We start from the raw sequence: 24,426 nt of genomic DNA on the forward strand, positions 1-24,426 counted from the left end.
TATTTTATCGGTTTTCAAAAGGTGCTTTATTATCATGGTTTTATTCAGTTAGGTGACTGTCATTGTTTATATTTCGCTGCGGTACACGCCGCGTCAGCTATGCCACTGGAATATGCCTGGTATAATTGTTCGCCCACGATCCTACAGCTCATCCCGTCCCCTATACAATCAACCATCCCTCCATCCGATAACGCCTCACTCACAGCCGATTAGACTCAACACTCTGCGCATCATCGAACTTCAGCACCCAGGCCCAGCGCGAGCTAACCTTGGCCAGGTCGGGGAACTTGACCTGCACCCCTCCCTTGGCCGCCTGGGTCCACTGGAGCGGCTCAGTGTAACCCAGCATGGCCACCTTAGCGTCGGCGGGCAGCTCGACACTGCCGAGTACGACACCGTCGGCGGCCGGCCAGTCGAGTACGATGGCGTACACGCTGCCGTCACGCTGCGTGTACCACACCCCGCTGGTGGTGGTGTCGTTCTGCACCGTCCATGGCTTGGAGCTGTAGATGGCCTCGCCGTTGATGCCGAGCCACTCGCCCATCTGCCGCAGCCGCTCCTCGAAGATGGGCACGATGCGTCCGTCGTGCGTGGGACCGACGTTGAGCAGCAGGTTACCGCCGCAGCTGATGGTTTCAGCTAGTTCCTGGGGGACGAAGAGTGAATATGACGGCATGAATAGACTGGATTGGTGTTCACTGGTAGGAAACATCGTGCATTGTGTAGTTAAATGTGAAACAAGACACATCGTTAATGCTATGCTGAAAACATTTGATTATGCTTGCGTATTAAACACCCATCGAATGTGTGCTGCTCACTGCTTGTTCAAATGCTACTCTTGATAAAAAGTGCATATTTTTTAATCTATTTTAGGGAAGAATTTTAAGAGCAAATATGTTGACAAGATATCGCTTACCTTTGTGAGGTCGTCCATGGTCAGCATGTCTGCCAGCTTGGCCTCTCGCCGGTAGCCCCAGGAGTAGCGGTCCACGGTCATACAGTTCTCCCACTTGTGCTTTTGCAGCACGCCCGGGTTGTAGCGGTCGTGGCACGTGAAGAAGTCGCCGTGCGCGCAGCCGGCGTCGGTGCCCCAGCGGTCGTTGGTGACCACGCGGTCCTTGATGGGCGAGTCGTTGTACAGCCAGGCCAGGAAGTCCTTGCTGCCCCAGTAGTCCGAGCTGGGCGCCTGACTGCTGCCGTCCGACCAGATAATGTCCGGCTCGTAGCCGTACACCAGCTCGTACAGCTCCGGGATCGACTTGGCGGCCGGGAACGTCACCTGCGTGAAGTTGCTCGCCTTGTCCGACAGCCAGATCGGGTTGAAGAACTCGAACAGCGAGTGGTAGACGCCGAATCGGATGTCGGTGCGGTTCCGTACGGCGGCGGCCAGGTCACCGACCAGGTCCCGGTTCGGCCCCACGTCCTTGGCGTTCCAGTTCCAGGCGTACTTGCTCGGCCACAGCGTGAAGCCCTCGTGATGCTTGGTGGTGAGCACGACGTACTTGGCTCCGGCCGCCTTGAACAGATCGGCCCACTGCGCCGGGTCGAAAAACTCGGCCGTGAACTGGGACGCGAAGTCGGGATAGGTGAAGTTGGGTCGGTAGTTTTTCTCCATGAACTCGACATACTGGGGCCACTTCTGCTCCTGCCAGTACTCCCAGAACCACTCGTCACCGAAGCTGGGTACCGAGTAGACGCCCCAGTGGAGGAAGATGCCGAACTTGGCCTCGTCGTACCAGCCGGGAATGGGCCGTGTGTCCAGAGAGTCCCAGGTGGGCTCGTACCGGCCGGCGGCCACCGCCACCAGCGCGGCCAGAGCCGCACACAGCGTCACAGCACGCATCGCGACCGCGCACAGCCTCCGTCCGACGGGCAATGGCGATCGGCCGGCGGAGGGCTCTGTTTACGCCCCGGCCGGTCTGCGTCGTATCGCGCCGCCGGTCACGTGACCGTCCGGTCGATGGCACAAAGAGGGTCACATGACCCGCGGGGGGCGGGGCGGCGTGACGGGGCAGCTATAGCGGCGATTCAGGGATGGGGTGGGGTAGGGGAACAGTACAAAGTTGGTCGATGCGTGGGAACAGGTAGACAGCTGTAGGGAAATGGCATCCCTTGCGCCTAGCAACTAAGGCGAGGGTTATTGGTCAGTCATGATAAGGGCGGGGACTGGAGTGAGGACGGCTGAAATTCAGGACCTCACGTCTTACGCAGTTACTTCGGCCTTTTTTTACATTCTCGTTCAAACAAACTCATCCGAGTAAATCGTGCCGACCGTGACATCTGCAATGTGCGAGGTGGTACACTTCCCCATCGATAGCTGGGCGCATTCCCATAAAAACGGCTACCTCGGTAGTTGAAAAAAAATTGCAGTTTGTCAAACTTTTATTGTACTTCGCTTCAGTAAGCTCACAGCTTCACTTCCTAAAAATACTGTAACAAGTTCACGATTAAACTACAAACCCGCTAGCTAAGGAGGAGACATTATGAGGCACGCCAATGGTGAGTGATGGTGAACACACGATACAAAATAATCACAGGCTTGTTACCGAACTGACAGCCGACCGCGCCGATTTGTAGAACACCCCTGCCCGGGCAGCACCAGCACACCTCAATTGGTCCGTCATGGTCCTTCAACGCTCTGGACACGCGACACAGAGAGTGGACGACCCGCACAATGTCCCCCAGCGTCGCTACATATGCGAGTAGCAGCAGCTCTGTTTGTTGGTTTCCCTTCAACCAGCTGGCTTCTTTGTCGCACAGCACTGAGTCGATTCTTATCATCACACGCAATCGTTTAGGTACAATGTAGACTTCGAACACAAACCTCCCCTCTTGTAAACTGGCACTGAATCTTCCTGAATACCCTTCATCGCCCGTCAGTCGTAGTTCATCAACTTCCCATCTCCTCTGACGCGTTCCTCACTCCTCGTCAACAAACTCGTCTGGCTCCTGGCCCATCTGCTGCTGCAGCATCTCCATCAACTGCTGGAAGCGGTTGCGCAGCTGGGCCACAGACCGGGTCGGCAGGCGGCGCTGGATGGCTCGGAACGTCTTCTCGCCGTCCCCGCTCCGCTGGCAGCTCGTCAGGATCTCCAGGTCGTCGTCGCGGCTCCACGGAGCTGGCTCCGCCGCCGGCTCCGACTCAGCGGGCTCGGACGGACCCGGCTCCCGTTTGGGGGCGGCTGCCGGTGCCGCTGCCGCCGGGGGCGGGGGTGCCGGCTCGGAGGGCGGCGGGGTCGGGTCTCGCGGGGGCGGCGGTGGGGAGGAGCCGGTCCGCGCAGCCGGCGAGGGCCGCGACCGCCGGCCCCGGGACACGGTCCGTTTCCGTGCCCGTTTCGGGGGCGGTGAGCTGTCCCCGCGGCTCGGCTCCGCAGCGGAGGTGGACGGCTCATCCGGCTCTGAGCAGCTGACGACACGCGCCGGGCGCAGCACCTGCAGGGTAGGGGAGGGGAAAGGACAGTTATATAGAGCATAGGGGAGGGCGAAGGCCGACAGGGGTAGGTGGTTAGCAGTAAGTCATGAGATCAACAGTACGCAGTAGCATGGCCAAAACATCAGTGCACTATTTTTGCAAAAGACGAATCATAACAGAGCTTGAATTACAATTACTACTTGTAGTTACCGGCAGATACGTTCAAGCATAACCAAAAAGCTGGCGCAGGAAAAAGCAGCCATCCTCAAATTATTCACTATTTCGATACCCACAAGCCATCAGGCTCTCGACACCCACCTTGCCCGTCTGCAGATAGACCCTTCCCGCCATGAACCGCAGTCCGCAGCGCTCGCAGTGGCGGCGCCGCTGCAGGAAGCGCACATCCTCTCCGTCGCTGTGGCAGGCGCACGGACAGCGCTCTGTGCCGTACGGGTCCGGCTCGTCGGCCTCCAGTTCTGTCACCTCCTCGAACTGGTCAGCCGGCTCAGCGTCCAGCGCGGCCGTCTGGAAGTCCACCTCCCGGCGCGTCAGCTCCGGCTGCGGCGTCTCGGAGTCGAGCAGGCTACTCAGCTGGGCAGACAGCAGCGGACAGCCGCGCACCAGAGGCTGCACGGCGGCCTGTAGGTCGGCCGGGCGTACCTCCTCCCCACGGCTGGTCAGCTGGGTCAGCGACCGCGCCAGCTGCAGGTAGAGGGGGGGGGGACGCGGTCAGAGGCGGGTCGGGGCATCGCCCTCAGCGCCACTGGTAGCCGGAGGCCGCGGTCCAAATGTGACACATTTAGCCAGAGAGCGCAATTAATAGAAGAAATCATAGGAAAGGTAAGAGATGAGTGGAAACAGCAAGAATAAATGAAAGAAAGACGACGAGAAAAAAGCAAACCCGCAGCGTCGCATTTAGACTCCCCCCTCCCCAGCTTCCAATCACACAAACCTCACACAACATATCCCTTCATCCACACAACTCCCGTCGGAAGTCTGACATACCTTGAGCACCTGGGACGGGTGGGCGGCGTTGACGGCGTCGATCCCTCGCGCCAGCTCCTGTAGGCGCGCCAGCCGGGCGTGTTTGGCCACCAGACCGCGGCGTACGGCCACATCCTCCGACACGTACATCAGGAACTCGTCTGCCAGGTCGGGGAAGCCGCGCAGCAGGCCGCACACGGAGTCGTACAGAGTCACCTCGTCGTCGGCGCTCTCCGGGAAGTCGAGCAGCAGCTTCTCGAAACGCTGGTAGATGGCAGGGTCGACGCTCTCGGTGCACTCCTGCGGCAGCGATAGGAGGGGGAGGGGAGGGTCACTGGGCTGCAACCTGAGGCGCTATGCCGCTATCATGCGGGATGGAACGGCGATAGCTTATCATTGACATTCCTGTTTGTGCCGCATAGCGTATCCAAACAATGGTTTTATGCTGATGACCTTACATGAAAGCACAGCTTGTTGCGCATCTGCTTCACTCACGAAAATTTCTACCGCATACTTGGTGAAGGCAGATAGCTACATCCGAGCTCGTATTCCTCAGGGTTTCTCGTTTATCGTTCTTTGATCGTTGCCCGTTTGTCTATGAAGACTGAGCGGCTTCTATCGGCGCACTAGTCCCCAGTTTCCGAGCGAGTACAGTGTTGGACGCCTACAGCTAGCTGCTCGGCTGATCTGACTGACCCGCCGACTCTCTGACCCAGTATCTGTGGAGCCACACAGTAGCTGTCTGTGGAGCCCGGCGGTACCCACTCTGCTCGGCGCGTCATCCGCGGCAGAGATGGGGCTGTGAGATTCGGCTGTTTCAGTGGGCCCCGCGGCTGGCACGGCCATAACACCTCGGTGGGCTCCGCTGGGCAGGGGGAGGGAGGGAGACGCGAGCCGCGAGGTGTCGGTGTGAGCCGTGTGGACTCAGAGACCGGCCATCACCGACACCTCGCGCCCGGCGACCCTCATCCAGTCCAGCTGGTAGCCTTGACAATACGTCCCAAGTCTCTTGTTTTACTTGAGCGGCTAACAAGCACGCAGCTCGAACGAAATATATTATTAACCTTCTAACCATTGCCGACCATCCGTCCAACGCAAGAAATCCTCTGACAGATAGGTACCAAGAAATTCAGCCGCTGTTGACGCTACATACCTCAAACCCCGCATCGTCAGGTAACAATATTCAGTGTTAACACTGAGAGGCGTTGTCACAGTTTTCACACCACTACGATACTTGTTCCACCCCACCTAAGCACAGCTTCTGCAAAGTACCTCCTGCGCCGTTGGCGCAGCCGACAGAACCTGATAGTCACACCGACATCAGACATACCAATGGATGATTAGATAGGGCGTGGTGCACTGCGTGCGACACTGTTACAAATTTCAACTCGACGGAACTACGGTCGGGTCAAACCGATAAGTCCGTCCATGGTTCGTTGTTCCGGCTTAGTTAGTTATACAATTGGTATAAGAGCATTCGCTATGCACTTTAATCGATATCTCTTCTATTCTGTCCAATATGACTACATACTACGTGAAGTCAAACAGCTGAAGAGAGCCTATAAAGCATCAACGACCCATGACAGCAGAGTTTTTATCCAAGATCTCGCCGTGAAAGGTAATAAACACGGGCAAAAACAGGCTCAAAACTAAAATGAGCTAAGCTTATCATATCAGAAGCACCATAGCAGCGCGTTATAAAGTTTCCAGACAAAGGACTTCCTATTGTCTCAAGAACCCAATGTCGCCCCCCCCCCCCGCCTCCCCATCGCGGCAATGCTCCAGACCCCACCCCCCTCAATCGTCCTCCGGACTCACCCGGACGCGCTGCAGGAAGCTCTCAGAGAGGGCCTGTTCGCGCCGCTCGCGCACCGTCGGCGACTCGGGCGCCACCGCCAGACGAGTGAGCTCCGCCTCGCGCTGCTGGCGGCTGCGCTTTGGACGACTGCTGCGGCCCGACGGCAGGGCAGAGGAGCTGGCCAGCTCCCGGTCCTGACAAGGGGGGGGGGGAGGGGTGTGACGTGTGAGGGATTACCTCACTGCTCGTCGAAACGTAGAGCAGTTGGGTGGGCACATGCCAAGACAAACGGCAATCTTCCGAGTACTAAAAGAAATAATCACCTGTTGTTGCATTGCAACTGATACTTCAACATGGCATGCATCGACACATTCGTCACCCATGGGAAGTAGTGGTAAGACATATGTCATTTTACGGTTAAACTTAGCGAGTGCACACTCGAGTTTTGTTTCCCGCGCTGTTTCCAGTAACTAAGCCCCTTCCCTCTCTGCTCTCACCTCCTCTGTCTGGGCAGCAGTCTCCTCCGTCGCCTCTGCCGGCAGCACCGGCTTAGTATCCGTCTGCGGCGCGCGCTGGGTGCCCGCCTCGGACGCTGACTCGCTGCGAGTTCGAACACCCTGAGAGCGACTACCGCTCGCCGCCGGCGAGGCTGACGGCGGCTGGACGGCAGTGGAGGTGGTGGTGGGGGTAGCGGGGACGGGGGCGGCGGCAGCAGCAGCGGGGGCGGCGGCAGGGGTGTTGGCAGTCCCTGGTTCCACGCTGGACTCCCCACTGACAGCCGGCTTGATATCGGCTGTCCGTTCCGCCGCTGACGCTGAGACCGGCGGCGCAGACTCCCGCGCCTCCACCTTCACCGTCTCTGGCTGGCCCTCAGTCTGTCCTTCCGTTGGTCTGGTCAGCAGGGCGTCCAGTACTCCCCCGAGCGACTGCTCAGAGGTGAGATGCTGCTCCGGCGGGGGGCCGGCCGCCTCGGCCGCCGCCTGCACGGCGCCCACCGTCCTCCGGAAGAAGCTCAGACTCATACTCGAGTGGCTGTCGCTGGATGCCGTCAGCTGCGGCGGCGGCGGCGGCGGCGTGTTCGGTGAGCGGGGCGGCGAGCGCTGCGGCTGAGGCGTCTCCAGCAGGGCGTGCGCCGGCGGGGACCGCACCAGAGGCGTCTCCAGCATGGCCGGGGTGGACGGCTCGCCGCCGTCCGCCGTCGGCGCCGGTGTGATGTTCGGGGTCGGGAAGCCCAGCAGAAGGCCCGACTCGGTCGGCGGGGAGGACGGCCGCAGCGGGGTCATCAGAGAGGGAGGTAGCATTGTGGGCACGTCCGCTGGGCTCGGGCCGGCCGCCGGGGCTGGACCGCCCGGCTGGGACACGCCGCTCGGCCCGCCACGGTCGGCAGGAGGCGACCCGAGCGTGGCGGCGTCACCCGCACTGGCGTTGGCACCGCGTGACGACTCACTGCCAGCTCGTCCGTCAGCCGTGGTGTCACCGCCCGCCGCCGAGCCGCCACTCGTCGACGCAGACGCGTCACCACTCGCCGCAGTGCCAGTCGTGTTTGCCGTCACTGAGTAGACCTCAGAAACCCTCAGCCACTCCGGCGGCGCGGACAACTTACTGAGACGCGGGCTCCGTCGGAGCAGGTGCTGCACAGTGACTTTTGAAGCTTTCTTGAGCGGCGTAGCTTTCTTGAGCGGCGCAGCTTTCTTGTGCGGCGTAGCTTTCTTGCGCGGTGGAGTTATCTTGTGCGGTGGAGCGAGTGGTGCCTTGAACAGGTTTTTCTCGGCCGTGTCTGTGCGCGGTGACGGGTCGGGCTCTGCACTCACAGGCAGTGGTGACTCAGGGAGGGGCGTGTCGCTGGACGGCTCCGGCGGCCCGTCCTCTTCCATCGGCTCCGGCGGGGGCGGCTCGGGCGGGCCGTCCGTCTCCTGAGTCTGGGGCGGTGTGAGGACGGCGGGCGGCTCCTGCTGGGGCTCCTGCTGGCGCACGGTGGGCGCCACCACTCCGGTCTGTTTGGCCGACCCGGCCGTGCTGGGCTGGCCGGCCGCGGCCTCCTGCAGGACCAGCGTGGGCGGCAGCAGCAGCCGCGTGGAGCCGGACGAGGCGCGCACCGGCACGCGCAGCGTCGGACGGCCGGGCACGCGGATAAACACCACCAGTCGGCCGTCCTCCTCCTTGAGTTCGATCACCGAGCCGCCGGAGGGCGTCAGGCGCACCTGGCCGGGCCCGGCCGGCGCCGCGATCGCCGTCACCACGATACCGGTGGGCCTCTTGCCCGCGTCAGACACCTCCCGCGACTGGCCGTCGGCGAGGACCGGCGCGGGGGAGCCGACAGATTCAGAAGGAGCCGTGCCATCCTCCTCACTCACCACAGTCACCAGCTCCTCGCCATTCGAGGCGTCCGTCAGCATCGTCTTCTGCGCGGTCCGCGGCTGTCTGGATCTCAGCTGGTCCCCCGACGGTGGACTCTGCTGCTCGTTCCGACTCTCCTCAGCCTCAGCCTCCTCCGCAGCATCGACAGGCGGGTCGTCAGCTGCATAGGATTCGACGCCGATCGGATCGTCGGCTGCAAGCGATCCGATGTCGAGAGGGTCCTCAACTTCTTCCTCGTGATCGGACGCGGCCGGCGAGTCGTCTGTGATGGCCGGCATACACATGGCCAGTATGTCGCCCTGCACCGGAGTTTCTTCGCAGCCCGAGCTTGGATCACCATCCGAGGAGGCCTTCTTGGTGGATTTGCGCTTCCGCCAGCGCCATCGCTTGCCGACTTTCTCCCACTCACCGTCTTCGTTCTTTTTCCATTGCCTATGGGCGTAGCGCTGCTGGTAGTCGGTTTCTCTGCAGTGTTTACACTGTCTGAGCACCCTGGTCACAGGCTGGCGGACCCCGCCCAAGAGGGCATCGTGCTGAGGCACACTGACAACACCCTTCTTGTCGCTCACCGTCAGAAAGAACCCATTGCCGCGGTACTCCAGCGAGTACCAGGGCTCCGGCAGATCCTTGACCCTGGCTTTCAGCGGCGTCAGCGGGTACTTGGGCAGCGCGTCGACAATGGGTACCGGGGGCGCACGCTTCTTGTCCAAATACTGTTGGATCGGATTGGTCGGATCACGTAGGGAGCGAACGCTCGCAATGCGCTCCACCAGTCGACGTCGCGTCGTCGGCAGCATGTACTCGGCCATGAGCCGGCAGACGCCGAAGGGACAGATGTCTCGCCGTTGGCCGGGCCGCTGGGCGTACTTGGTGAACATCTCCAAACCCATGGCGATGAGCTGGTCGATGGCGGGCGTGGTCCAGCGGTGTCGGTTCTGGTCCTCGGGTCGCAGGGCACACATCACCGGCAATAGTTCGGGAAACACGAACGCCGTGCTGGACATTAGCTGGTCGAGAATCCAGTCTGCTAGGCGGCAGTAGCGTTGGCGCGAGGCCCTGGCGGCACAGACACAGGAGACCGAGTCAGAGCTGGGCGCCCGTACCGTCACCGACCGGCTGAACGGTCGGCTTTAAACGGAGAAAAAGTGTAAAACACGGTTGCAGGCTACTACAGTTCAAAACGAATACGAAAGTCAATTACATGCGTCGTATCAAAAACGGCACCAATGAAAAATATAAAAAATCCCAAACATCATCGAGCGAACTGCATCCGATTCGTCTTCCCCAGTGTCCATACCTACCTATAAACACCACCCCATAAAGTCTGATGGCCAAGAGTTGCGAACGAAAATTATGATTAAAATCTAAATCTTTTTGTATTTCAGACGTTTCGACAACACTGTGCCATCGTCAGTAATTGATATAAAATATTTCCTAAATGTTATTTTTAAAATGTGATTTATGACTTTAGGAAATATTTTATATCAATTACTGACGATGGCACAGTGTTGTCGAAACGTCTGAAATACAAAAAGATTTAGATTTTAATCATAATTTTCGTTCGCAACTCTTGGCCATCAGACTTTATAAACATGTCTTACAATATTGAACAAACACCACCCCAAGACTCACGTGAAGAATTTGGACGGGTCGTCCGCCAGCTGCTCGGGGGTCATCCGTTCCACGTCGGCCACCAGCTGCAGCGCCGGAGCCAGGTTGGGCGGGTGAAAGAAGGAGCGCGTCGGGTCCTCCGGGTGCAGCGTCGACGACAGGCTGTTGAGCTCGACCAGCAGCGCCGCGCAGCCGGCCTGCTCGGCGCGCAGCCAGTCGTGCTCCGAGCAGAGCATGTGCGTCTGCGCCAGCAGCTGCACGTGCGCGATCATCTGGTGGTCGAGCTGCTTGGCTTGGCTGTCGGTCATCATGGTCAGCGGCGTCTTGGGGATGCGGATCGGCTGGGTGGGCAGCTGGTTGGGGTCGGGCAGGTCGGTCCACTGCAGCTCATCCACGTCCTTCATCAGCTCCAGCATCAGCTTGTTGACCTCTTTCTGCGGGATGCGCACGGCCGGGTCCCTGCGCATCTCTTCCCGCTCCACCTCCTCTTCCTCCTGTACCTGCCGGCGGCGGTGGGAAGGGACGGGACTGGTCACAGACGGAGGTTAGACACACTACTGGCTATCCGGAGGGTCGGGACGGTCCCAGTCGCGGCGGAAAGATACACACTTCACAAACGGTCCTATACTGCCGGTGTCGGGGCCGGTGTCGGAAGGGACGGGGCCGACCGGTCACAGACGGCACGTGGAGACACACAGGCGGTGCGATATTGGGTAGTGGGTTCGATACAAACTGCCGGTAAACGAGCCAACAACTAACAGAGCGCGGCGGTCACCTCTCGGACATACCGCGCAGACTGCCACACATGACACATGTCAAAGAACCAATCGAGACCGTTTTAAAATTAATGGTCGATCAGCATAAGCAAATCATTAATACACCACATCAATGACGCTACATCATAACAATGTAGCAAGGTGCCGCAAAGCAAGCTGAGCCCTGAACTAGCGCCTGTTCGGGCGACCATGGCCAAGCCCGAGTCTCACCAAGGACACACACCCAGCCCACACTCCTCTCTCACTCACCTGGAACACATACTCCTCGTCCTCCTCCTCCTCCTCCTCCGGGGCGTCGGTGGAGGTCGGAGGAGCGCTGAAGCCGCGGAGGAAGCCGACCCAGTCCTCGTCCTCGTCGTCCACAGGGAAGTAGGTGTCCGGCTCGACATCGGGCGCCACCAGCTGGGCAAGGAATCAGGGCGGTTAGAACACTGAGCAGAGTGAGGTGCTGAGGGCAATGGCTGGCTATAAAACGGACAACTGCCAGGTGCATACACCTAGGTGAGCTAGGCTAGGAAGAAATAGCCCGCTTAGCAGCATCCTACTTCACGGAAACATAAGAATCATGAAAATAAAGCTCCTAACTATACTAAAAACTACTAACACTTGAAACAAATATGACCGGCACCAACAACTAGCTCCGAGCAATCGTGCGCCCCACAGTCCACCACCGACCTGCCACTCTCCCTGCCCTGCCCGCGCTCACCAGTCGTTCCAGTTCCTCCAGCGCCATATCGTTGAGCGGCAGCCGGCTGCGCGTGCGGCGGCTGAGCGGCTCGTCGGCCTCGCTGGCCACCGAGCCGGGTGTGCGCGGGGTCTGCGGCTGCGACGAGCAGACGGACGGCGAGCGGGGCGAGGAGAGCGCCGGGGACGAGCACGGGGACGCGGTGGCGACACTCTCGTCCACCTCCTTCTCGGGAGTGTACTCGTCGTCATCGTCGTCCTCTGGAAACTCCTGCGCGATCAGCTGGTCGGCCGTCGAGCCGCGCTTCACCGGCGTCAGAGGCAGCTGCGTCAGGTGGGTGTCGGCCAGCTGACGGGCGCGCGCACGCGTCATCTTGGGCTCCATCGACGGCGGCAGCGTGGCGCCGTCAGGGTTTGCCTCGCGGGACTCGGCGTAACGCATCATGGCCAACACCTGGTGAGGGGAAGGGTTGAGCGTCAGAATATCCCAGCAGAACCCAGTGATGGGAGGGTTGGGGCAAAGTAGGAACGGGGTCACTGCCGACAATACAGACAAGGTGCAGAAACTAGGGAGATAAGAAATACATTTACGTGATGAAGATCAAATGATTCTCAGGTATTTATCGTTATTTTCAGTACTTGTCTAATGATGCCTTGGCCCTTGGCAAAGCCTGATAGAGAACTGGAAAGGACGATCAGACTATCGCATGAAGAGCTTAACTGTAGCTTATCAAATCTAAGAGCTAAAAATTCACGTCAAATCAACGATTCACTGCTCTGAACGAACCTGTTCATTGCTGATGATGCTCTTAATGATGTGTTTGACGTTTCGCACGCTGATTTTGGCTTTAGTGGCCTTGCGTTGGATTTCCTGGTCGAACTGCTGATCGTCCAGTGGCTCCATGTCTTCCTCCTCCTCTGTCTCCGCTGAGGTGGACGGGCCGGCCGTCTCGGGCCCGGCGCTGACCGTCGCCGGCGGCGCGGTCGACCCGGACGGGCCGGCCACCGGCAGACCCGGGCTGAAGGCCGCCGACAGCATCCCCAGAGGATCGTTCGGGTCACGGAACAACACCGCCGGCTTGGCGACCACTAGTGCGTTTCGGCGAGTGCGTTTTGGGTGGCTGACTGGTGCCGCAGACCGATCCGAGGCCGGGCGAGGCGCGGCTCCGGCCTTCAGGTGGCGTTTGCAGCCTGGAGCTGCTCGCCGTCTCCGGGCTTTAGGCGTGGACATCCGACCTGACAAGGGAATAGCGCCGGAGTAAAACAACAACAAATACCTAACAAATATGTGAGTAGAGCTGCACACAGGCATTCTTCATACTTATTTTAAAAGCATTTATAGAAAGCATCTTATATCCTAAATATGATGATGTGACTGCAAAAATATATACACAGGCAAAGCATTACCAAACTTCAAGCAAACAGGCCAGTCATATCAAATTCCAATTACATCAGAAAGGTGAATTAAATAACAGATAATGCATCACAAATCATTCTGCTCATATGAATAATGCATTTCAAAAACCTAATTAGCTACCCACCTTTTTTGCCCACTGCATAGGTGACTTTAGAGCGTGACCAGCCTGCCGATGAGGTCCCACTCTCTGATTCAGGAGAGCCAAACAGAGTGGTGGAGTCGGCTATATCCTCCTCCTCTGGATCTGTCGCATCACAAGCTGGTGTGGTGAAAGAAACCTGTTTACGAGAACAGCATGGTTTGGGCATTTTACCATTTTGACCTTTTTTCTTCCCGGGAGCAGGACGAGACTTTGAGCTACATTTTCTCTTAGGAGTATGTGCTCCTTGGATGTCATTTTCACAGGTTGCAGCATCCTCAGTATGCTGTGGTTGTTTGGTTGTCTTTTTTGGTGAATTGCCAGACTTTTCTTTCTTAGCTGGCTTACATTTGGTCTCCTTCATCTTGTGAGGGCAATGAGGTGAATTTGATTGAACATAAGCTGGCTCTGATTGAGAATCTCCGGCAGACAGGTCCTGCCTTGAGCTTCTTTGAGGTGATTTCTTGGACTTGGAAGTCTTGGCTTTCTTAGACTTGACCCCTTTTATCCTCACAGGGCCATGAGATGACTTTGCTGGAACATCTGCTGAATCTGAGTGAAGATCTACATTGGAATCCTGCTTTGAACTTCTTTGAGGTGATTTACAAGACTTGGATTTCTTGCCTTTCTTAGATGACTTGCCATTGGTCTTTTTCATATTGTGGGGGCTTTGAGTAGAGTTTGATGGAGCAGCTGCTGGCTGTGGTGGATCATCTCCCTCAGACTGAGACATATTCGTTTTGGCACTCTCATGGAGTGTTGCTGCCATGCGCTCTGAGGGAGACACAGCAATGACGGGATTAAAATAATCTGGAAGAATCCAATCCATATGTAATCACAGTCTTCCAGCAGCAAAGTCCCAAGCAGCTGCAATGATTGAAACAACAAGTCACAAAATATGGCAATTTTATAGCAGGTGTCTCACATGCTGCCACCTGTTTGAGAAAAGTTGCTAGACTCTCCAGTTCTTGAGATACCTAGTTACACAATTTTTCTGTAGGTTACACATTGGTAGGTTGTAGGTTGGTTGGTAGGTTATAGGTTGATAGGTTAGTAGGTAAGGTTGTTGAGGTGAGGTTAGATTATGTTTTGTTCTGTAAGATTATTTTATTAGACTTTTATAAGCAAAATTTGTGTAAATATCTCAAGGGCTGGAGAGTCTAGTGACTTTCCACAAAATGGGTGGAAGCATGCAAGACACCTGCTGAGTGCTAGAAGAATACCCAAAAATATCCTTCTTCCAGCTAATTGCTTGAACCAATATTTGTTTCAGCCTTTGCTATAGCCTGAAACAGAGAACATGTCATGTTAGCAAGTGCAATTAAGATATGATTATGAACACTGCACTTGCTGACCTGAGTGCTGTTCAGTCACCATTTGTTCATCAGCATGCTGCTGTTTCCCCATTCTGCAAAGTATGGCAATTTCGCCAAGATCTCAGTGCAGGCTTAATCAGGCTAGTGATGCAGGCTTGTTCAGGTGGTGCAGATTCGGTGAGGATTGGGGTGTGGTGCGGATTTGGCTTGATGCAGTGCAGATTTATCCCAGGTTCAGGGTCTCTCAGACAATGCCGTCCGGCCAATCCTGTTCAAGATCAGCTGGGGCTTGGTTGCAGTTATTGAACAGGATTGGCAGGATGAAGTAGAATCTTTGTCATCCGAGACTCTGAACGCGGGGTTGGTGTAGCACGGTGCGGATACCAAGCTATCCACCACACTATCTGAGCCTCTGGCGGCAATGTTGTGCTCTGCAGCACCTGTTGGGCCAGGAGTGGTGTTGGGCTGTTGTCACTCACGTTAGTATGCCAGTGCTGCTGTAGTCAGCCCAAGATTAGGTCTGGTCATTTTAGTTTGGTGCGGACTTTAAGGGCTCTCAGCCTGCTTAGTGCTTTGGCACAGATTTTCCAGCTGTTTTTAAAGGGTTAGTAAGTACTTGGTGCAGGTTTTGAACTTGGATCGGTGCGTCTAATTGACCTGCAAACTGGCTGTTTTCCTCATGTAAAATTTATGCTGTTTTTAGACCTCTCATTTGTACCTATGGAATAACTAGGTACAATGGAGTACCTATGGAACATAACTTCAACAAAAATCAATTGATTCCTATAGTGTAGACATGACCTGATAGAAAACGCTCCTCAGTTCTCAGCAAGTAGGTATGTCACGGATAAAAGCTAATTCGGTATTTCTTTTATTTCCAGGACATATAAGTATCATTTTTGGATTCAGGGTGTCAAATAATGTAAGAATATGAAAACTTTATCTTTTAACAGTCACTCGGACTTAATGTATACTTTTACCGCTAATCCTTGCATCATCTATATCCAATATTATCATAAATAGCACTTATCACTACCCACCGTCGTTTCAAAATAAATATTCCAACATTTCAAATTCAAACACTCTTCACAACAAATCGTCACACACACACGCGCGTTTCTATCAGAATTGTTGCCTAAACCACTGCTTTTTTCCACCTTTTTTTCGAACATCACCATATCAAAACACTTCAATTTTTTTGATAATCAGTTAAAAGATAACGTTATTCATCCTACTTTTACAAACTTACTGTTGGAAACATATAGAATGAGGGAAAATTTGCAATTTATGTACATACCTACCTATTTCGCGAAGGCATCCGCCGCTATGCATATTAAAACACTGCCAAATAAAAAAGTACGATGGACGATGTTATGACAAAAAGGTATCTTCAATAACATTGCCTTGTAAATGAAAATTACATTTTAAAATTTGGTTTTGCGCCTAAAAGGCATAAAATATATGCTGAATAAATGTACTCGTTTCTTTTCAAAAGTACTTACAAAGAACTTGGTACTTATAAGCGAAAAGAGACGGGAGACCCACCTCTTCGTTCTTTTGCGGCGAGAGTTGCCAACCGGTTGGCTGCGGTTGTTGTTCATTATAAAACTTTTCATCATGTCTATTAGGGCAGCCAGTGCACTTCGTCATTTTTCGCACTCTCTCCTCTTGCCTTCGAGATGTAAGTATATCGATATCATGTTCTAACAGATTGTTTCAAACACCGAGACTAGTTTGTGGAATCGCGCCACTTTTGCCGCAGTAAGTCAATTTATTGTAAATGTTATAATTAGATTTATTTCAGAAGAAGAATCGTCATCACTTATTGCTAATAAGTTGTTGCACCCAGTGGAAAACGGTTTGCCAATGCTTAAATTTTCTATTCTCCTGCGTGAATTGTGGTCAAACCAGTAACCAGTTGGTGACATCAACATGATGGAAATGATCAAGTTTTTGAGTGGATGAGGATGTATATTATTTGCTTAAGTGTCTCCTGTTCAACTGGCAGGTAATCACCTTTTTCTGCCAAATGTTCCTTTTGGTGAAACTGAAAGTCTCCCGTTGCACGCTGAGCTCAAAGTTTGAATATAAATGGTTAAACCACAATAGTTTCATGAATGATATAGGTACCCATCTAGAAAATTGTCCATATGATCACTTACCCCTAGAAAAACATGCACACTTAGTAGGAATGCAAAACCTAGCCTAGCCTAACTTAACATTACCTAAGCTTACCTGACCCTGCAGTGGTTGAGTGTAAGTTATAAGCAAGTAGCATACCAACCCCAAACCTTTTGTTAGTCATGTGAACAGAGATTCTGGGGAAGCATCTATGCTTGACTACACCAAAATCCCAAGCTGCCACTTGCTGGGCCCTGGAAAGGCTTTCCCTGATACTATGACAATGCTCCCCTTTGGCTGGTCCATGAAAATTAAGGGCTGGGTGTAAGGTGTTATCATTCTGCTGCCCTTCCCTTAGAAATTGAAATGAGATTGCTGCTAATTGGGTATTATCCTGTTTCAGTCGGCCCTGCTGCATCATGGCGTCTGTTTGCCACCACCAACCCAGCAGCAGCCAACCAGCATGTCAAACTGGAGAAACAGGGAGATGTGGCCATCCTCCGGCTAGATTCACCTGGAAAGGTATTGGCCTTAGACTTCCAGTGCAACTTGTACACTTAAAATGGCTGCAACAGTGTGTTGTGATATAGATATTTATGTGGGCATTAAATTTTTCAATGGAATTAATTTGTTTTGTCAGATTCTCAGTCCTCATGCATCTCATTCATAATTTACTGATGGTTTTTCTCTCTCCTAAAATCTACCACTCAAAATGTCAGCATCACAATTAAAATTGGCCAGAGACATTCTTTCATTGACATCACCACACTCAAATTGATGAAGAAGCATGTCCAAGGGTGAGCCTAAGAATAACTAACAAGAAGGCATTCACTGATTTCACCAATGGTTCAATGCTGTGAAGTGTGGATAAGCCATTCAAGGGAAGGCTTCCAAGTTCCAACAGGGCCTGGATCGCACAGACCTGTGTATCAGTAATGCGGCCTAGCGGCTGGTGGTACAGCCTAAATTGCTTTCCTGACGCTCAGAGTCGGGGGCACCGGCATTGAAAGGTGTAGCCGTCAGCCTGAGCACCTCAGTTGAGTTGGCTGGCCACGCCGGTCGAGTACGAGTTACCCCTTAAAATCCGGGCGAGTTATCGGACATGCCGATCGAGTTATTTGGGGCACGCCGGTTGAGTTAGCCCACGCACGCCGTCGACTTAGCCCACACACACAATGAAGTTGGCCGATCTCATGGCCGGAAGACGGGCCGAGCTGACTCGGCCTGGGCCCCAGAGTGGCGTGTGGGCGAGTGTCTCCAGCCATCCCCCCTCCACCCACCCCCACTAGCTGTCATGGTACACCTCGTCTGCACTGTAACCGTATTCGGATTCCGGATCAATGTGTGTCGATTTTTTCACAAAAAATGCTGCGACTTGGTCTAGGATATGCCAGATTAGATGTCAAGAAACACTAGTCTTAGTCTTGGAAGTTTTGTTTATTTTCTCATTTTGGTTGAATACTGCCGTGCGGAGATTCGTGTGAACAAATATTCATCCTAAATTGACCACAGCGGCACAGCCGCCGGTTGATTTCAGGAACATTGCATAACGTCCTAGCGCCCAACAGCAGTCAGCACCTACCCTACCGTAACTGCTGTGGCCAGCAGCTGACTGATCTGCTCTGCAGGTGAACGTGCTGAACCAGCCGGTGATGGAGGAGATGGCGGAGGCCATGAAGGCCGTGCAGGCTGACCCCTCCGTCAACGCCGCCGTGCTCATCTCCAGCAAGCCGGGCAACTTCATCGCCGGCGCCGACATCAGCATGCTTGAGCGTGTGCAGAGCGTGGAGGAGGGGCAGGCGCTCTCCAAGGCCTGCCAGGACCTGCTGGACGAGATGGAGGCCAGCAAGAAGCCGTTCGTTTCGGCCATCATGGGCACCGCGCTCGGCGGAGGACTGGAGGTGGGTTCAATACCAGATGGGGCCATGGTGGGGGAATATCGGAAAGGGGAAGGATTCAGTATTGGTATAACCATGCATGAATGGTTATTCGTGAATCGCCTGCCGGTTGTCCCGCTCCGTCTGTGACGCTCTTCTCCCCGGTGCCGCTGTGTGAATCGCCTGCCGGTTGTCCCGCTCCGTCTGTGACGCTCTGCTCCCCGGTGCCGCTGTGCAGGTAGCGATGGCCACCCACTATCGTGTGGCCGTCAAGGGCAAGGCGTCGCTGGGCGTTCCGGAGGTGCTGCTGGGCCTGCTGCCGGGCGGCGGCGGCACACAGCGGCTGCCGCGGCTCACCTCCGTGCCCAACGCGCTCGACATGGCGCTCACCGGCAAAATGGTCAAGGCCGACAAGGCCAAGAAGCTGGGTCTGGTGGACGCGCTGGTGAACCCGCTCGGACCGGGCCTCAAGGACCCCGACACCAGGTGAGGGCGCCGGCCACGGTGGTGGCATGGGTGGAAATTATGGCACTGGTGTTGCGGAAGGCCGGGTGACTATGAATGGTGATACGGGTAAGGGATTGTTTTAAACGTGTTTTACACCATATAATTTGCTGCTGTCAATGTCACGTGTTTCATTTTCTGGATATTGCGAAGGTAGGTAACCGACTCGCGCAGTCATGATAAATGATCCACACTTCACCTGACGCGCATTCTCTCGCTCGCGGCTCAGGACTCTCGAGTACCTGGAAGAAGTGGCTGTGAAGACGGCCTCGCAGCTCGCTTCCGGCAAACTGAAGGTGAGTGTTGGTGTTTTGGTCAACCATGGACCGTCCGTCGGCCGGGTTCGTTTTAGTTATCTGCGGCGAGGCGTTATCGACAGCGACCAAGTGCTGGCTATCAGCTTCCGCCTACTACTGCATGATTGCGATTGATACTGCACTCCGGTTGTATTTTGTAATGAATTAGCCGTATGTCGATGGCAATAGTTCATGAAACAGTATATTTTGCCGTGTTCCGCGTACTTTTCAACATTCGCTGTCAACATGACAATGCAGGCATAAGAAGCGATACATATTTATTTGGGCAAAGGCTGTCGCTTCCATTGATCTTAAATTTTTTGTCAATATTGAGTTTTGGCTGCACTTACGTTGTGGTCCCCGCTAGGCCGTAAAGTAACTCGTCCTAGGATCTCGATCTCACGCTATTCACCGCTTCATTTTCACCCGTATCTGCTACTCCTTCGCAGCCGAAGCGGGAGAAGGGCATGATGGACAAGGTGATGAACTTCGCGCTGAAATACGACTACCCGAAGAACTTTGTGTTCAACAAGGCGCGGGCTCAGGTGATGAAGCAGACCAATGGCCTCTACCCGGCGCCGCTCAAGGTGAGAATACCGCCAGGGTTACTTTCGTACATATTTTTACTTGCTATGAATGAATTTTAAAAGATAGCCATCACTTTAACGTTCATTCGTTTTAAGTGTGACATGTGCATGAATCTGAGCGTTTTGGCAGGTGAGGGTACCATGGTACACTCAGGGGCAGATTGATGTTCCACCACTCCCTACCCATCGGGCTCCCATGGCTCAGCACTGCAGCTGCTGCCAGTGTTGCCTGCCCTCAGCACTGGTCAGCACCACCGAATACGTTAGTCCCCTGTGCCCCGCTCACGCCTGCCTGTCTCTGTCGTCAGATTCTGGACGTGATCCGCGCCGGTGTGGACGGCGGCTTCAAGAAGGGACTCGAGGCCGAGTGTCGCGGCTTCGGTGAGCTGGCCGTGACGCCCGAGTGCCGCGGTCTGATCGGACTCTTCCACGGTCAGACCGAGTGCAAGAAGAACCGCTTCGGCAAGCCGCAGCACAAAGCGCAGTGAGTTTCTGCGGTGGTGGTGGCGGGGATGGTGGGTAACGAGATGGGTCGGTGCCGGTGGGGAAGGTACAGACGGCAAATGGGCACTGACGTAAAGGTGTTATCAATGGCTAGGTTATCGGCCATTGTTTTCAGCGTCATTAATAATGCGAACGTCATATTATCTAGAACAGTTACAGTGAACTGCAGTAGGTAACAACGATGCATATAATTGTTTGTTGATCATTCGGCTTCTTGTTTTCGAGTGAGCGGGATTGGGCTGGTTGTGTGTTTGACGCCGGCGTCTCTGTAATAGTTACTTGTGTCTTATTGCCGCGCTTGTTCTGTGTTTTCGGCAGGAAGCTAGCGGTGCTCGGTGCCGGTCTGATGGGCGCCGGTATCGCCCAGGTGTCAGTCGACAAGGGCATGCAGTGCATCCTCAAGGACATGAACACCAAGGGCCTGGCGCGCGGCATCAACCAGGTGGAGGCCGGCATCAAGAAGAAGGTCAAGCGCCGCGCCATCACCAGGTCAGTGGGGGGATGTCGTTCAGCCGGACGGGTGCGGTGAGCGGAGTCTGTCACAGAGACTAGGCCGAAATGGCGGCCTTCAGGGCGGTATTGTGCTTCTAATGGGATCGAACTTAGGTATCTCTGATGCCTTTAGAATGTCTGACTAAGCCCTGTCATTTAATATTTATATTGGACGTTCCTTGAAATAAGTGCTTCCTGGCGGCATACATCATACAGGGTGTCCAGAAAAAACGGATACTATTATTTTTTGCTGTAATTCCGAAAATAAACACCTTACATTTTAAAATGGCACATGCTTGTATTCGCCAAAATATGGCAAAACAGACAGCAGGTGCCACATGGCATGTAAACTCTTTGGTTAGTTGCGGCAGCTCCTCAAAGCAGATATTCAATGTGAGCGGCCTTACGGCGGATCAGCTCCAGCACTAGCACAGTCTGCAGGTGACTGATGGTCATGTTGACCATCTCGGAGGGCAGGCAGACAACTTTCCAACGACGCATTACAGTGCTCATGAGTTTTGCCAAATCTTGCACTATAAGCACATGAATTTGGAACAAAATCGGCACGTGCGTTAATGAATGCGACTTAATTTCCGTAGTATCTTTTTTCTGGACACCATGTATCTCGCACTACCCTCACATCCGAGATTACTCTCTCATCCACATAGTGCATCGCCGACTGCGCCGACGGCCGAGCGCTCACAGTTCCACTCCTTCCTCCCGCCGCCAGTTTCCAGGGCGAGCAGTACATGTCGAACCTGATCCCGACCATCACCTACGAGGGCTTCGACAAGGCCGACATGGTGATCGAGGCGGTGTTCGAGGACCTGGCCATCAAGCACAAGGTGCTGCAGGCCACGGAGGAGGTGATCCCCGAGCACTGCATCTTCGCCTCCAACACGTCCGCGCTGCCCATCACCAAGATCGCCGCTGTCAGCAAACGGCCCGAGAAGGTAGCTATATGGGCGGAAGCATGAGTGGATGGTGCGGTCTGTGTGGGTACGGGTGTTGGGCTATCATTGGTCATAATTCACTTTGATGTGTAAGGGACGCCACTTCTCTGTGGTGAATGATTGGTATCAGGAGATATCAATTGGATTGTTCGGTTTATTCTGCTAATCGTTGGATGCTCTTATGCTTTTGTGTTCGCAACTTTCCTTAGCTGTATTTATGCGTCACGACTACCGCTGTCCCTGTCGTTTCTGACCGTGCCTACGTCTGTGTTTTGCAGGTAATCGGCATGCACTACTTCTCGCCGGTGGACAAAATGCAGCTACTGGAGATCATCACTACCGACAAAACCTCCAAGGACACCGCCGCCTCCGCTGTCGACGTGAGTTGGGACGCGGTGGACGGCTAGGGTCACAGGTGTTACTGGGTGGGGTATATTGAGAGACGGTAGACAGCGGACATAAAATGGTAGTTCATGGTGTGCCATAGCTTCAATTTTATCGTGTAGCTACTGATAGGGCTAGTCATCGGGTTGCATGGGTTTCGTTTGCGGCAGTAAAGGTTTTTTCTACGTTGTCACCCTTTTTGCATGTTATACACGAACCCTGAACTGTTTTACGGTGCGTGTCTCATTCCCGACCGCGCACGTTGGCCGTCTCTGTCCGTTTCTAACCCCATCTCCCGCCGCCTCTCGCAGGTGGGCCTGCGCCAGGGGAAGGTGGTGATCACGGTCAAGGACGGACCCGGCTTCTACACCACTCGCATCCTGGCGCCCATGCTGGCCGAGAACATCCGCGTGCTGCAGGAGGGCGCCTCGCCCAAGGACCTGGACCGGCTCACCAAAAACTACGGCTGGCCCGTCGGCATGGCTACGCTCGCCGATGAAGTCGGTACGTCTTATGCGTCAAGAACGACGGGAGGACGACTGACATTGGATTGGGGCTCGTTATATGGGTTTTGGGAAAATGATTTTGATTGTTGTCTGCCTTAATCAGGGACGGTTTGTTTGGTGATGTGTAACGTATCATTGGCTATCATGTGTTATCTGCTCCAAAGATGGGGCTCATTCCGGTCACTAAGTTGTCTGCAATGTCGGTTGCTAGATTACTTACGGAAAACCGCCCAGCGATGTTACTAGATCGCAGGCATTAAATTGCGGCGAGGTTGCGAGAACGGACGTAACATCCACTATGCTACTCAAAATTTCCGATGTCTGGATGACCTCAATTACCTCAACCAAAATTGCCTAAAACATGTCAAATCACCATTACCGGTCTCGTCGACACGTGTCCGCTAACGTGCCGTTCGTCTGCGGGCAGGTCTGGACGTGGCGATGCACGTGTCTGCCGACCTGGGGGCTGTGTTCGGCGAACGCTTCAGCGGCGGCAACGTCGAGGTCATCAAGGAGATGGTGGAGGCCGGCTTCATGGGCCGCAAGTCCGGCAAGGGCATGTACCTCTACCCCAAAGACACCAAGGAGCGGCCGATCAACGAGGGCGCGCTGGAGATCCTGAAAAAGTACTCGCTGGCGCCACGCGGCCTCAGTTCGGACGCCGATATTCAGCTGCGACTTGTGGCGCGCTTCGTCAACGAGGCGGTGCTGTGTCTGCAGGAGGGCATCCTCGCCAGCCCGGTACGTACGGTAAAGGGAGAGTCTGTGGGCTAGAAGGAAGCTGGAAGGTCGCTGACGAGCAGTGTGCAATTTTCTGTAAGAAGGGAGGAAATATCACTGTGCGCCATTCTTTTGTGTGGCATTTTCTAGCTCAATTTTCAGAAGAACGTACCGTCGTTTCTATCAGCTGTCCTCTTTGGCGATGCTCCCGTGGTCCCCGAACAATCCGCGATCTGCACACTACTATCACTGACCGCCCGCCCAATCCGTTCCGCAGGTGGAGGGTGACATCGGTGCCGTGTTCGGTCTCGGATTCCCGCCATTCACCGGCGGACCGTTCCGCTTCGTGGACCGCATCGGCGCCGGTCAGCTGGTTAAGGCCATGGAGCGCTTCGCCGCCGTTTACGGCGTCGGCTTCGAGCCGTGCCAGCTGCTGCGCGACCAGGCGGCCAGCGGCGCCAAGTTCTACCCGGCCAAGTAGGCGACCGGTCGGGCTCGTGTAATGCCGACATGTGATCACTCCCGAGAGCGTATGCATGGGAAGCCGCTCCGCATGTGTGACAGCGCCGGGCCACGCAGGTCCGTTGTTATCCGTGAGTTTATTAGGCGCCAGTTTTGGGGACAGTTGAGTAATACCGCTCGCCAACGTGCGCCGTTGCCTTGTGACACCAGTGAAGTGATCGGATGATCGATGCGGTGGATGTGTGGAGCGTCTGTGGAACAGCCGCGGCGCAGGGAGTCTGGGAGGATGTGTGAACTACGCCCACTCTGCGCGCGGCCGGCCGGGTGTGGTCGACCCGACCGGCCGCGGCGGCCCGTCCACCGTCGTCAGCCCCCTGTCCACTCCACCTCGGACAGGCGGCCGGCCGAGAGTGTGAAACAGACCATTATCAATGCAATCGTAGTGTAAACGAATTATTGGAAAAGATTCATGGTCAATATACCTTGTGGTTCGTACAGTTTTGGCGACTGGTTCCGCCGCTGGCT

The 24,426-nt window shown here is 54.9% G+C and overlaps 3 protein-coding genes across 5 annotated transcripts; 1 reads left to right on the forward strand and 2 right to left on the reverse strand.

Annotated features, from left to right (window-relative positions):
* Positions 1–2: 2 nt before the first annotated feature.
* LOC122387813 (alpha-L-fucosidase-like) lies at positions 3–2,875 on the reverse strand. The gene is made up of 2 exons (XM_043378320.1): positions 917–2,875; positions 3–646 (listed from the first exon to the last, which is right to left on the reverse strand). Exons 1-2 carry the CDS (start codon positions 1,841–1,843, stop codon positions 200–202), a joined length of 1,374 nt encoding a protein of 457 aa, XP_043234255.1. The 5' UTR covers positions 1,844–2,875; the 3' UTR covers positions 3–199.
* LOC122387811 lies at positions 2,365–15,575 on the reverse strand. Of its 2 annotated transcripts, XM_043378310.1 has the most exons (12): positions 15,536–15,575; positions 14,403–14,465; positions 13,165–14,046; positions 12,411–12,859; positions 11,646–12,077; positions 11,189–11,341; positions 10,185–10,663; positions 6,692–9,608; positions 6,215–6,388; positions 4,418–4,696; positions 3,731–4,114; positions 2,365–3,432 (listed from the first exon to the last, which is right to left on the reverse strand). In XM_043378310.1, the coding sequence occupies exons 3-12, from the start codon at positions 14,006–14,008 to the stop codon at positions 2,920–2,922; spliced, it is 6,624 nt and encodes a 2,207-aa protein (XP_043234245.1). In that variant the 5' UTR covers positions 14,009–14,046; positions 14,403–14,465; positions 15,536–15,575; the 3' UTR covers positions 2,365–2,919. The 2 variants fall into 2 exon arrangements, with proteins under 2 accessions (XP_043234245.1, XP_043234244.1); XM_043378309.1 differs by having other exon boundaries at positions 13,165–14,465; positions 15,536–15,572.
* Positions 15,576–15,868: 293 nt separating this feature from the next.
* On the forward strand, positions 15,869–24,398 carry LOC122387817 (trifunctional enzyme subunit alpha, mitochondrial-like). 2 transcript variants are annotated; one of them, XM_043378331.1, is made up of 13 exons: positions 15,869–16,176; positions 17,020–17,138; positions 18,245–18,517; positions 18,732–18,979; positions 19,227–19,293; positions 19,743–19,880; positions 20,189–20,364; positions 20,703–20,873; positions 21,607–21,829; positions 22,108–22,209; positions 22,525–22,717; positions 23,147–23,460; positions 23,717–24,398. In XM_043378331.1, the coding sequence occupies exons 1-13, from the start codon at positions 15,957–15,959 to the stop codon at positions 23,918–23,920; spliced, it is 2,448 nt and encodes an 815-aa protein (XP_043234266.1). In that variant the 5' UTR covers positions 15,869–15,956; the 3' UTR covers positions 23,921–24,398. The 2 variants fall into 2 exon arrangements, with proteins under 2 accessions (XP_043234266.1, XP_043234267.1); XM_043378332.1 differs by having other exon boundaries at positions 16,010–16,176; positions 18,245–18,521; positions 18,736–18,979.
* The last annotated feature ends 28 nt before the right edge of the window (positions 24,399–24,426 follow it).

The sequence above is a fragment of the Amphibalanus amphitrite genome, unplaced genomic scaffold (assembly GCF_019059575.1).
Source record: "Amphibalanus amphitrite isolate SeventyFive unplaced genomic scaffold, NRLGWU_Aamphi_draft 000299F_arrow, whole genome shotgun sequence".
Lineage (NCBI taxonomy): Eukaryota > Metazoa > Arthropoda > Thecostraca > Balanomorpha > Balanidae > Amphibalanus > Amphibalanus amphitrite.

Excerpts from the sequence above, each read along its gene's own strand:
- LOC122387813 (XM_043378320.1), bottom strand. The coding sequence starts at position 1,843 with ATGCGTGCTGTGACGCTGTGTGCGGCTCTGGCCGCGCTGGTGGCGGTG. Across the intron at positions 647-916 it reads CCATGGACGACCTCACAAAG|GAACTAGCTGAAACCATCAG; the intron begins GTAAGCGATATC and ends TTCGTCCCCCAG.
- LOC122387811 (XM_043378310.1), bottom strand. The coding sequence starts at position 14,008 with ATGGATTGGATTCTTCCAGATTATTTTAATCCCGTCATTGCTGTGTCT. Across the intron at positions 11,342-11,645 it reads TGGAGGAACTGGAACGACTG|CTGGTGGCGCCCGATGTCGA; the intron begins GTGAGCGCGGGC and ends TTCCTTGCCCAG. Across the intron at positions 4,697-6,214 it reads GCTTCCTGCAGCGCGTCCGG|GAGTGCACCGAGAGCGTCGA; the intron begins GTGAGTCCGGAG and ends TCGCTGCCGCAG.
- LOC122387817 (XM_043378331.1), top strand. The coding sequence starts at position 15,957 with ATGCTGAATAAATGTACTCGTTTCTTTTCAAAAGTACTTACAAAGAAC. Across the intron at positions 20,874-21,606 it reads AAGCGCCGCGCCATCACCAG|TTTCCAGGGCGAGCAGTACA; the intron begins GTCAGTGGGGGG and ends TCCCGCCGCCAG. Across the intron at positions 22,210-22,524 it reads CCGCCGCCTCCGCTGTCGAC|GTGGGCCTGCGCCAGGGGAA; the intron begins GTGAGTTGGGAC and ends CGCCTCTCGCAG.